The sequence below is a fragment of the Xiphias gladius genome, chromosome 19 (assembly GCF_016859285.1).
Source record: "Xiphias gladius isolate SHS-SW01 ecotype Sanya breed wild chromosome 19, ASM1685928v1, whole genome shotgun sequence".
Taxonomy (NCBI): domain Eukaryota; kingdom Metazoa; phylum Chordata; class Actinopteri; order Istiophoriformes; family Xiphiidae; genus Xiphias; species Xiphias gladius.
Genome location: NC_053418.1, coordinates 29,575,019 through 29,587,284, shown reverse-complemented (window position 1 = coordinate 29,587,284; position 12,266 = coordinate 29,575,019). Strand labels below are relative to the sequence as shown.

General features: G+C 45.9%; 1 protein-coding gene across 1 annotated transcript; it reads left to right on the top strand.

Moving 5' to 3' along the window:
- The first annotated feature begins 8,402 nt into the window (after positions 1 to 8,402).
- On the top strand, positions 8,403 to 12,051 carry LOC120805033. Its single transcript, XM_040154861.1, is given in 3 exon segments — positions 8,403 to 9,141; positions 9,144 to 11,203; positions 11,707 to 12,051. Coding segments are annotated over 3 exon segments (3,144 nt in total).
- Positions 12,052 to 12,266: the final 215 nt, after the last annotated feature.

Sequence of the window (12,266 nt, the reverse complement as noted above, 5' to 3'; positions counted from 1 at the left end):
ATGGTTAGAATTTTATCATTAAAGAAGCTCATGAAATTAGCTATTGAAAGCTATAGGAATACATGGATCAATAGAGCTAGGAGTGTCTGTCAGCCTGGCTACCGTTCTAAAAGAAACCTAGGGTTGTTTTCATTTTCCTCTATTAAAGATGAGTAATAGGCTGCTCGTGCATTACAGAGGGCCTTCCTATATGTTATAAAATTATCATGCTAGGCTAAGCGGGATTCTTCCATATCCCACCATATCCTTTCACGTTTTCGTGTAGTATGCTTTAATATGCGGGTTTGGGAGTCAAACTATGGAGCTAACCTCCTTTGTTTTATACATTCTTTTTTAGAAAGGCAATAGAGTCGAGTGTAATTTTCATTGAGCCTGCAGCACTAAAGTTAGCATGCAAGTTTCCTGTTATAATGTGATATGGCAGTAAAGTGCTGATGGAATCACTTCCTTAAATTTAGCTATTTATCGGCACTATCGGATACACATCTAGCAAAGACATTTTTGCCTAATGGTGTGTAGTCCAGCAATAGGAAACCAAAAGTTAAAAAACAATGGTCAGATAAAAGAGGATTATAGTGCCACCATCAGGCCAATTGTAATTATATATCATGGGAAGCATTAGCACATCATTTCCGGTTATGATACCAAGTTGCATGTCAGTAGTTCATTTCAGCTCACAGCTCATTGAACAAAGACATAAAATAGCACATAATGATGAACAGGCTACACCCATATGCACCAATCACCAATAAATAATAATAATAAAAACACAGATTTTGGTTAACACTTGCCCCCAGATCATGTTCACCAAATTGGGTGAGATTTTGTCCATCAAGTTTTGTTATTTGTATCACCCCTATGAGACGGGCTCACAATGCTTTGGTAGGCCTATTCCCAAGCAGGGACTGAAAATATATACCGAGATTTATGATGATTGGACAAATCATTAATGATAATGATAATGATGAGCTGGAATTGTGTGTCAAGTTTCAAGTCAATCGTGAGGGGCTTGGCCTTTCCAAAATTAAATTTTTGGGCCTTAATTACAGCGCCACTGGGCTAATGTTTCTTGGGAGAGAAGCACTTGCACATCATTTCCAGTTATTTGGCAAAGTTTCATGTTTCTAGCTAGTTCATGGCAATTTGAGCTGCAGCATAAGTTGACAAATAAAATAATAAACCAGCAAAAACACAATAGGGTTCTGCCCCTTTGGGCCTTTAACTCTAACTAATTATGACACTATTTTATTCCTGCTGCATGGACATCTTTTCATAGTGTATGATTTGTAAGTCAGTAACACAGTGTTAATTGCTCTAGGCATTCCCGACTTGACCAAAACATTCACATTGACTGTAGATGAGAAAAACGATTTCTACAGTGCAGTCTTGCTACAGCTACATGTTGACAGACTTAAACCTTTGGCTTACTGTTCCCAGAAACTCTCAGCTGTGGTGTGTGGTTTGCAGCCATGTGCACAAGCTGTTGTAGCTACAGCAGCAGCCATTACTGCATCAGCACCTTTGTTTGCATATAGGTCCTTGACAGCCTTGGGACCTAATGCAGTTTCAGTCAATCTCTTGCAGGCAAAAAAGAACAAATTTCACAGCTGCCTCCACACTTCACTATTTGCATTTTCTCAACTTGCATCATATCACTCTTGAACACTGCAACATTTTGAATCCATTCATACTTCTCCCAACTAAAGATGATAGTGAGCTTCATGACTGTTTGGCTGCAATCACTGCAGCAGTTATTCTTAGATATGACCTTTCCTCCAAACCCCTTTCAAATCCTGAGGAATACCCTGAAAAACAGCCCCCTTCCAACATCACATTCTTGTCAACAATCTTGAAGCCATTCTCCTTCCATGTCAAGTGCTGGTGTGTAAATGTCAGGCGCACACCAAAGATAATAATCTTGTAGCTAGAGGCAATAGCAGGGCTGACACTCCAGGTTGATGCTCCGGGTGCCGCGGCCCCTGGTCTGACTCTCCAATCAAGCAGATGCAATTTAGGACTGAGATTATAAAAGCATGGCCAGCCTGTCATTTGGCTGGTATCGTCAGCTTACCAGCGTGCTTCTTGTTGTTGTTTGAGCTTGATAGATGTTAACTGTTGAGTTAACTCCAACCTTTGTGAATTTGTTATACTGAGGTACTGGTTGAATCACCTGAGGACTGGGCCAGGTTTGGATTTAAAAATTGACCACACTCTCATGTAGAAAAACTTCCTTTCTTCAGAAACACTAGTAGTGGAGGTGCTGTTGGGCTGGGTTTTTTGTTTGTTTGTTTGTTTGTTTGTTTGTTTGTTTGTTTTATTAGGTAGGTAAACTCTGCCTCTCACAACTATTTCCATGCACAGCTGAGTTGGTACACAGTCTGGACCATGTATCAAAGGGGGGATTGGTAAACATGATCTCACAATCATTGGAGACACAACAGGGCTCACAACCTTTGCAACCTTTTTGCAAAATGTATCTCCTTTGTGCAAAAAATAACAGGAAGACCCATTCAAACACAGCAGTCTTCATTTCTAATTCCAGATGCACAATTTCAGCACTTAATGGTGGATTTTATTGAGCTAACACCAGCTAGAGGCTATAAATACTGTTTGCTAGTGGTAGACATTTTTTCAAAATGGGTTGAAGCATTTCGATGCAAAAATGCTGATACTAAGACCACTGCAAAACATCTGTTACAAGATGTAATCCCAAGATGTGAAATTCAAGAGAATAAACCAGAGCATTTCATTTCTGGCTGAAAAACTCAACAAAATGATGCAGGAAACTCAGATGGATTGGATAATTTTTGTATAAATGTACATGATGAGAGCCAGACAACACACAACCGCAGGCCTCTCACCACATGTAGTGTTGACAGGACAAATCATGACTATTGGCCAAAACCTGTATAAAGGATAGCCAACAGACCAAAATGTGAATGATGAAGAAATAATTGTTGACGTTAAAAAAGCTAACCCAAGGTATGAGTTTGAGTTCTGCACAGGTGAAAGCTGCACTCACATCTCCACTGAAGGATGCGACATACCCCTTTCAGCCAGGCAACTGGAAACTGTGAGGGATACCAGGAGGAAACACTGGAGGTGGAGGGGGCCAGTCAGTGCTACTGACCACCCCCACAGCGGTAAAAGTGAAGGAAAGAATAACTTGGACTCATGATTCTCATTGTAAGACCATAAAAGCACCATTGTAAGCACCAGGGATACAGACATGACAATACCAAGATTCAAGATATTGGGATATTATGGTATAATTGGGAAAGTTATACTTGTTGCTGTCAGTGTTACAGTAGTGGGAATTGTAACTGGGACAACTGAGACACAGGTGTAAAGATCTAGGAGATATGTGACAGAGAGACCATGGTCAGAGCACAGTGATGTACATGTCTTCTTTCAGAATTATTGGTACAGATACATAAATTACACCATTCAAGAAGAACTTAACCAGTCATCATGGTTAAGTTCTGTCAAGCCCCATTCTGGTGGAACTCCGCCCACTTCCGTCATAGAGCCCATCAAGAGACAAGACAGTGAATGTATTGCTTCATACATACACTCACCCTTTAGTGGCAGGACTTCAGATGAAGTGGAGGTGAGGTTATTTAGAAACAGAAAGAATATACAGAATGGGAGAATACTACCAGACCCATCCATAAAAAAGACAGGCTTATGGTTCATAGGGAGCTTGGAGAGTAAAATTGTTGATGCTTGTTATAATGGTGTTTGTTCTTTTATGCTGTATTGTAACTTGTGCCGTCCTTCTGTTCAGATCAATGTTCACTAAAATGCTTGTCTCACAGTTCCCGGTGCTCAGTATTGCCAAAAACACTGCCCTATTGGACGAACTCCCATTCCAGGATAATGAGAGTGTGCTATGACACTTGAAATTTAGCTTAGGTGACTCCCATTTCTCTTTATCTATGAGATGTTTCTACACCTTGGTTGGGGTCCACCTGTGGTAAAATTAATTGATTGGACATGATTTGGAAATGCATAAACCTGTTTATATAAGGTCACACAGCTGATAATGCATATCAGAGCAAAAACCAAGCCATAAGGTTGAAGGAACTGTGTCAAGACACAGATCTGGTGAAGGCTGCAAGGAACTTCGGCTAAAGTGAAGGTTCCCAAGAGCACTACTTAAATGGAAGAAGTATGGAACAACCAGGACTCTCCTGAGTAAATGGAAGAAAAAGAAATAACTAGTCCAACATACACAAAATTTATAAGCCACACTATTTGAAAAAGTTAAAGGAAATTTGATTCATCACCACCAAAGCGCTTTACATTACATGCACACACATTGAAACATACACTCACACATACTGATGGCACAGCCATCAGGGCAATTTGGGGTTCAGTATCTTGCCCAAGGACACTGTGGGGATACCCAATGTAAAGTGCCAAAAGCTTATAGTGGATTGTAGGACACGCGATATTAATCATCCTATGACGTAATACATATATACGTCGGGCATGAGAGGTTTACGGGCACTCGTCTCAGAGACGATGAAAACAGGTGACAAGTAGAAGGTAGCGCAAGTATGGTAGACAACAGACTGTGATGAGATCCAGGAAGTGGGCAGGGGGAGGATCCACCGAAGACAGTACTTAAGACACCACTAAAAGATAACAAGTCAGATCTCTCTTGTTACCACTTTGAATGCATATGCTCTATGCTGTAACGGAGTGATCTCCGCACTTTGCAAACTGCGTAATAAAACTGAGTGCACTGTCTACAGTCGTCTCTCTCTCTGTGTGTTCCTTGCTGCATCAACGTTCACGGGGAGTGGAAAAAGTTATCACTCAACAAATTGGGGGCTCGTCCGGGATGAGCAAAAACACTAGAGTAATTCGACCTAAAAGACTTGCTCACAGCAAAGGAGACAGGACACGGGCCGGCCGCAAAACAAAAGTAAGCAGAAGCCTGTTAAACTAAAATTCTGCAAAATTGAGTTTTAGACTAAAAATCGTGTCCTGCTGCGGTGGCTGTGTTTAAGTTGCCAAAAGACGACATTTTGAGAACGAATATCGGTGTAATTAAAGTACTTATTAAGAAATACGTAGAAGAAAAAAAAAGGAAAAGAGAAATAAGAGACTGTCCTTGGATGTGGCAATCCCACCGGTAGTCTGACGACCGGTAGTCTGACGAACTACACGGGCCTGGCAGCTGGGTTTGAGTCCCAGGGAGTTGAGGACCCCCGAATTCTGTTGGGTTTGAGTCCCTGGGGTTAGAGTCCCTTAAAGTAGTATACGCTGCGGCGTAGGGACAGGGTCCCTTGGGAATATCTTTCCCAGAAAGAATGAAGTCTCTTGTAGGAAATAAGTGAACATTGTGTTAAGTACTTTTGTTTGTGTTTCAAAATTGTTATTTTTATGTGATAGGGCAACGGGGTGTGGGAAGAATAAAATTCTGAGGTGTCTACGGTTGGTGAATACATAAAACAGTGTCTTGACAAATCCGACAGACAGACAGAGGAAACCTGGCTGGTGTTAACGCAATCTGTCTGGAGCCACGGAAACCTTAATGGTGTCAACACAAGTGGCCTGATTTGTCAAAAGGGTCAGTTGCTCGGGTGTATGCCATAAAAACTGACTGGCTGTTAATAAGTCACCGCCGTACTAAGGCTTGTTGCTCGGGTGAATGCCATACAAACCGGCTGGCCTCAGAATTTAGATAGTTAAAATGGACAGTGAGTTCGATAGGGAACTAGATGATGGAGGATGGGGGCACGTGACAGGAACGTGGAAACCCCTAGGAGAGCAACTAGATAATATATTACTGGCTGTGGCCATAGTGATAGAGGAGAAAGGGAAAGATAAAAAATTAACAACTATAAGAGAAAAAGTAGAAAAGCTAATCAAACGAAAAGGTAAGAAAAGCTCAGATAGAGGGCCGTTAGGACCCTTGTTGTGGGAGAAAGAAAAAGAGTGTGAGGTAAGGAGAGGAGAGGCTATAGAGCAGGGAAAAAAAGCGAATGTTTTGCAGAAAGGACGATGGAAGAAGGAGAGCAAGGAGAGGGAGGAAGAGCGTCGGGAGTGGTCTGAAATGGCGGTCTGGTGGCAAAGCACGAAAAATCTACATGAAGTGGGTGATAAACGCTCGAATGACTCAAAGGTAAGCCAACCTACACATCCTCCTCCATACGCGCCTCCTAGTGCGCCACGAGTAGCAGGGTTATATCCAACATTGCCCATAGAAGGCGGAAAGTTACGCATCGACACCGAGGAACCGAAAGAGTCAGAGACGACAGGGGAAAGGATGTCACGAGTAAGGGACACTCACAGAGGGAGAGTGTCGTCTGAATCAGAGAGTAATGAGAGTGAGGAAAAACCTTTTGCAGACAGACAGCAGAGAGAAGAGAAGGGAAATAGGGGCCTCCTAGATGTGGAGGACGAGGAGCAGCGGGAGTGTAGGCGACAGTTAGAGGAGAAAGAGAGAGAGAGGGTCAGAAGACAGGACAGGATCCTGCAGATGAGAGTGGAGGAGTTAGAGCAACAGAAAGGTGCGCAAGCCCAGGACACACTGTACACTCCGACATTACAACACCCAGGCGCCGCCGCCTCGGTGTCATTTCAGGGGAAAGGAAGGTGGGAAGATGGCGAACAAAGCGGGCAGGGGGCGCGAATTGATTTACAGCTTGAGGGGAGATGGGACAATGAGCAGGAAGAGGAGGAACAGCCTGACCCAAGAGTATAAGAGTATGTAGCAGGACTGGATGACCTTGGCATAGCTTTCGGACTGGCAGATAACATAGGTAGAAAACCAACCCTGAGATCAGACACGCTCAAGAAAGCTATTCAAGGGCATCACCAATTCCCACTGATAACGTCAGGGGGAGGGGTGAGATACAAGCCGTTTGGTATAGGGGATGTGCAGGCGATAGTGGATAAACTGCCCCCGGTGGCTGAGGGAGGGAATTTGTGGCTGAACCAATTAGACCGTTTAACTGCGGACAAAGACGGCCTTGGGCGACTTTAGGGCAGTGGTAGCGCGCTGCCTAACGAGGGTGGCGTCATGGATCTCGAGAGAAGCCGCACCAGTAGGATCGGAGATGACATACCACTGACGCGTGTGATTACAGACATAGGGTGAGCTATGAGAGAAAAATATCCACTTCCCAGCGCAGCAATAATGCCCAAAATGAAATGGGATCCCAAACAGAACCCCCGTGAGTACATAGATCAGGGAAAAGACACATGGCTTAAATATACTGGCCAACATCCAGGAAAAGCAGGGACACAGAGAGAGTGGTTCAGACAAGCGGTATTAGAAGGTGTCCCTGAAGAAGTCAAAACAGCTATGATAAGCAACCCTGATCTCCCTGGGAGTGATTCACATGTGTGGGAGCGCCATCTCATGCACCACTTATCTCGAGCACAAGACACATGCGAGAAGGAACAAGATAACATTAAAGAATTACAGACACAGCTGCTCAAACTGCAACTTACTGAAGCAAGACAGAAAACACAAGAGAAGAATAGGAAGAAAGGAGAGCCCGTAAAAATAATGATGACAGCTGAACAAAATCAGAACCCCGACCTGTACCCCGTTCCGCCTTGGTGCCACCACCATTGCAGCAGCAGAGGGGCTATAGTGGGGGGAGCATGAGAGGACGGGGCGGACGGAAGGGGAGGCGGAAGGGGTGGACCTGCTCAGCCGGGGGGAGGCCGTTGCTACTACTGTGAAGAAATAGGACATTGGGTCCGCGATTGCCCCCACCTGAGAAAAGGAGGAGGCAGGGGAGGTCCAGCTGGAGGAAGAGGTGGGCGGTCCAGAGGCAGGGGATGGGCATCATATGGGCCGCCTACCGAGGCAGAGCCATATAGAACCAACATGCCGGCCGTCCACTGGGAGCCACCTGAAGAGTGGGATCCTCCGTACCATTGACACGCCCCACAGAGAGACTCTGGCAGCACTACCACGGCAGATCCAATGCTGTCAGTACAAGTCGAAGAGCAGACTCTGCCATTTTTGGTTGACACGGGAGCCAGCGTCTCTACCATGAAGGCGGTGCCTCCTGCTTCTTTGTCGGATCAATCCATCACACTAATGGGGTTCTCTGGGGAAAAGCAAACTCTGCCGATAACCAAGCCACTACGAACGCAGTTGGGGAAACAATCTCTGATACATCCTTTTGTGCACTCACCCGCCGTCCCCCTGAATTTATTGGGAAGAGATCTGTTGGTGAAATTAGGGGCGTCGATAATGTGCAGTGCGGACGGTTTGGTGGTCACTACCGGATGGAACGAAACTGCCATGTTTGGGGCAAGCCACCTCAGGTCAGTACCTCCTACAGCCCGTACACGAACAGTACGCTGACATCTACTGGGGCCTGTTACAGCCAGACACGGTTGAGCGACGAGGTATCCTCTCGGCATACATGCTGTGGAAACCCTGGATCGCCCTCCTGGAGCCCTATATCTCCCCTCCTGATCCCCCTCACGTCACCCTGTTTTACGACAGGCTGCAGACAGATTGGTATCAGGATCAATTCCAGGAACAACAGGATGGTCATGAATGGACGATTGAATCACAAAATATTAATGTGGCATCCCTGGGCGTGGCGGCAGCGGTCAAATTGACTCCTGAACAGGCTGCATGGTACAGGATGGGGGACGAAGCGTCCCCACATGTCTCATTAGCTCTACACCCCGCACATCAGGCCAAAGAACTAGGGGGTATAGTAAAAAGGGCACAGGAACAGGCTGATTGGGTACAAACAACCATCCCACAGGTACACTACTCTCCCGCTTCATGTACGTATCGCATAACTATCAATGCCACCGACACAGCAACCATGGAACACACACATATCACCCGTCAACATGGTAGGGAGAAAACATATCATCACCTGGCGGCACACATGATTGATTCACTCCCTCAACAATTATGGGCTCAGAGCCCTACTGATGTAGGTCGCGTAGAATGTGAGCCCATCAGGTTTAGCATACAACCAGGACCGCCACTGTGGATCAGACAATATCCGCATAAACCTCAAGCAGAAGCGGGCATATCAGACACTATCGACGGCCTGCTACAAGGAGGTGTGTTAGAACCCTCCTCATCGTACTGGAACACGCCCATCTTACCGGTAGAAAAGAAAGGCACAGGGAAATATCGCATCTCCGTGCCATTAACAAAATTTTGATCACCCCCACGGTTCCGGTCCCTAATCCATATGTAGCATTGGCTAATCTGGATCCCTCTCATAGCTGGTTCACATGCACTGATTTGGCCAATGCATTTTTCTGCCTTCCATTGGCGGAGGAATGTAGAGACATTTTCTCATTCTCATATCAGGGACAGCAACTGAGATACACCAGGTTACCACAAGGGTTCGCGCTTTCTCCCGGTCTGTTTAATCAAACGCTGAAACAGCTCCTCCGCGAATGTCATCTGCCCGACAACGTTACGTTGGTACAATACGTGGATGACTTGTTGTTAGCTGCTCCTACTGCCTAATCTTGTTTGGACGCCACACACAGGGTGCTGCAACTCCTGGCTGACAAAGGATTTAAAGTAAGCAAAACCAAACTCCAAGTGGCCAGAAAACAGGTGTCATTTTTGGGGCGCATGGTATCACAAAAAGGGGCGGGCCTGTCTCCACAACACAGATCGGCCATACTACACCATCCCAAACCAAACAAGGTAAAAGACATGTTGTCCTTTTTAGGACTGACAGGGTACAGTAGAAACTACATTGCGAACTACACGGGCCTGGCTAAACCTCTGAGGGACTTAGTCAAACATCAAGGCATGAGGAATCTCAATGCTGATCTAGTATGGACACAAGACGCGGAGGAGGCATTTATCTCCATCAAACAGGCATTAGCTACCGCGGCAGCACTAGCCATTCCTGACTATACACTACCATTCCATTTAGATGTCTCTGGAACAGAACAGTGCACGAATGGCATTCTGTTCCAGAGAAAAGGGGGTGAAAGGGTGATACTAATGTACGTAAGTGTAATGCTAGATAACATGGAAAAACGACACCCACAGTGCACCCAACACGCGGCAGGTGTAGCGAAGCTAATACAAAAAACTGCACACATAGTCATGGGACATCAACTACATATATTGACAACACACAGCGTGGTAGCATACGTCAATTCACAAGCATTCACCCTCACCACATTACGACAAAGACGATTAAACAAAATCTTAGAAGCACCAAACGTTTCCTTCACGCATGAAGGGATCAACATGGCAGAACAAATGGGCGTAGGGGAACCACATGAGTGTGCAGACAGAATATACCAGGAAGAGAAAGTGCGTCCAGACCTACAGGCAGAACCAATAGCGGAAGCTAGAACCCTTTACACGGGTCGCTGCTGCTTCAGACATGAACAGGAAGGCCTTACAGCAGCCTATGCAGTGGTTGAAGACAAGCAGGGAGAAATGGTGATCCTAAAGGCAGAAAAACTGGAAGGACAGCAGTCAGCACAGAAGGCGGAAGTGAAAGCAGTAGTGGAAGCTCTCAAACTCGGACAGGGACAGAAAATTAACATTTTCACAGATTCAGCCTATGCAGCTGGAGCAGTTCATGTGGAATTAGGACAGTGGATGAGGACCGGATTTCTAACAGCCACTAACAAACCTATTAAACATGAAACAGAGAAGAAGGAACTAGCTGAAGCACTCCTGCTCCCAGAAAAGGTAGCGGTAGTTAAATGCAAAGGGCATGACAAAGGTGACACACCCAGGGTCAGAGGAAACAATGCAGCTGACCAAGCAGCTAAACAGGCAGCTGGGTATGAAGGGAGAGTCCTTATGATATGTGCAGAGGCAGAGTCTACGCCCGATATGACAAAAGTAATCCTTTTGCAAGCTGAAGCATCTCCACAGGAAAAAACGTTGTGGAGGGCCAGAGGAGCCACAGAGACGGATGGTCTCTGGAGGGGGCCAGATGGGCGTCCCATCATACCTCCAGGTTTGCGACAAACAGCAATAGAGGAGGCGCATGGAGTACGCCATGTAGGAGTGGCACAAATGATGAGGAACTTGGGAAATTGGTGGCATCCATTCCTCAAAGACATGATAAAACACGCAGTGCAAACGTGTGAAGTGTGCATGCAATACAACACCAGACCCACCATCAAACCACATCCTGGGAAATATCCTCTAGAGGCTAAAATAGGAAAGGAGATCATTATAGATTACACAGACATGATCACTTCGGTAAGGGGGTATAGGTATGTTTTGATGTGTGTAGATGCATACACGGGGTGGCCAGAAGCCTGGCCCACCAAGAAAGAAGACAGTCAGTCAGTGGTCAAGTTTCTGATTAATCAGTATATTCCCAGACATGGCTTTCCTGAAAAGATCAGGTCAGATAATGGTACTCGTTTCAAAAACCAGGATCTACAACGGGTGGAAACAATGCTGGGGCTGAGACATGCATTTGGGACTGTGTATCACCCACAGTCACAAGGAAAAGTAGAGAAGATGAACCAAACGCTAAAAAACAAATTGGCTAAAATCTGTGCACAGACCAAAATGAATTGGCTGGACGCATTACCCCTGGCACTAATGTCAATCAGAAGTTCAATAAACCAAGGTACCGGATTACTCCGCATGAGCTCCACACCGGGAGAGTATTCCCTGGTCCCCAGGTCGCTTTTTCAGGCGCGTTACATGATGATCAGCGATTAACCCATAAAGCTTATTTCCATGAACTACAGGGTCTCGTTGCAGCCTTCGCGAAGCAGGTAACCAACGGGAGAGAAGGGAAGGCCACCCAAACGTCCCCAGATGTGGCTTGGGTTCTGCTGAGGGTCTTCAAGCGAAAGTGGGCGGAGCCAAGGTGGACAGGTCCTCATCAGGTGGTCGAGAGAACCTCCCACGCGGTGAGGCTAAAGGGCAAAGGTGACACCTGGTTCCACTGGAATCAGTGCGCAGCAGCAGAGGAACCACAGAGGTCGTGGCGGAAGTCCATCGGTCTCTACAAGCCGAGAGCACTGGGCTGGCTAGCTCAGAACCTAAGATCACCACTAACGGGGCAGAATAATCCCCTGGTGACAAAATAGGTAACAGGGTAGTCCACCCTGTTACCGCGAAGCAAGAAGACGTCGAAAGGGGAAAGGAAACAGCGCCCCTTCCTGCATGTAGCAAACCCGCTACCCACGCAAGAATTAAAAGCTAGAAAAATTGATTCAATGTCGCCGGCTCAGCTTAGCATTTGTATTTTCTGTTGGATAATTGTACTCATGGTGTTTGGCTGGGGCTTAAGTAGATTGCTATT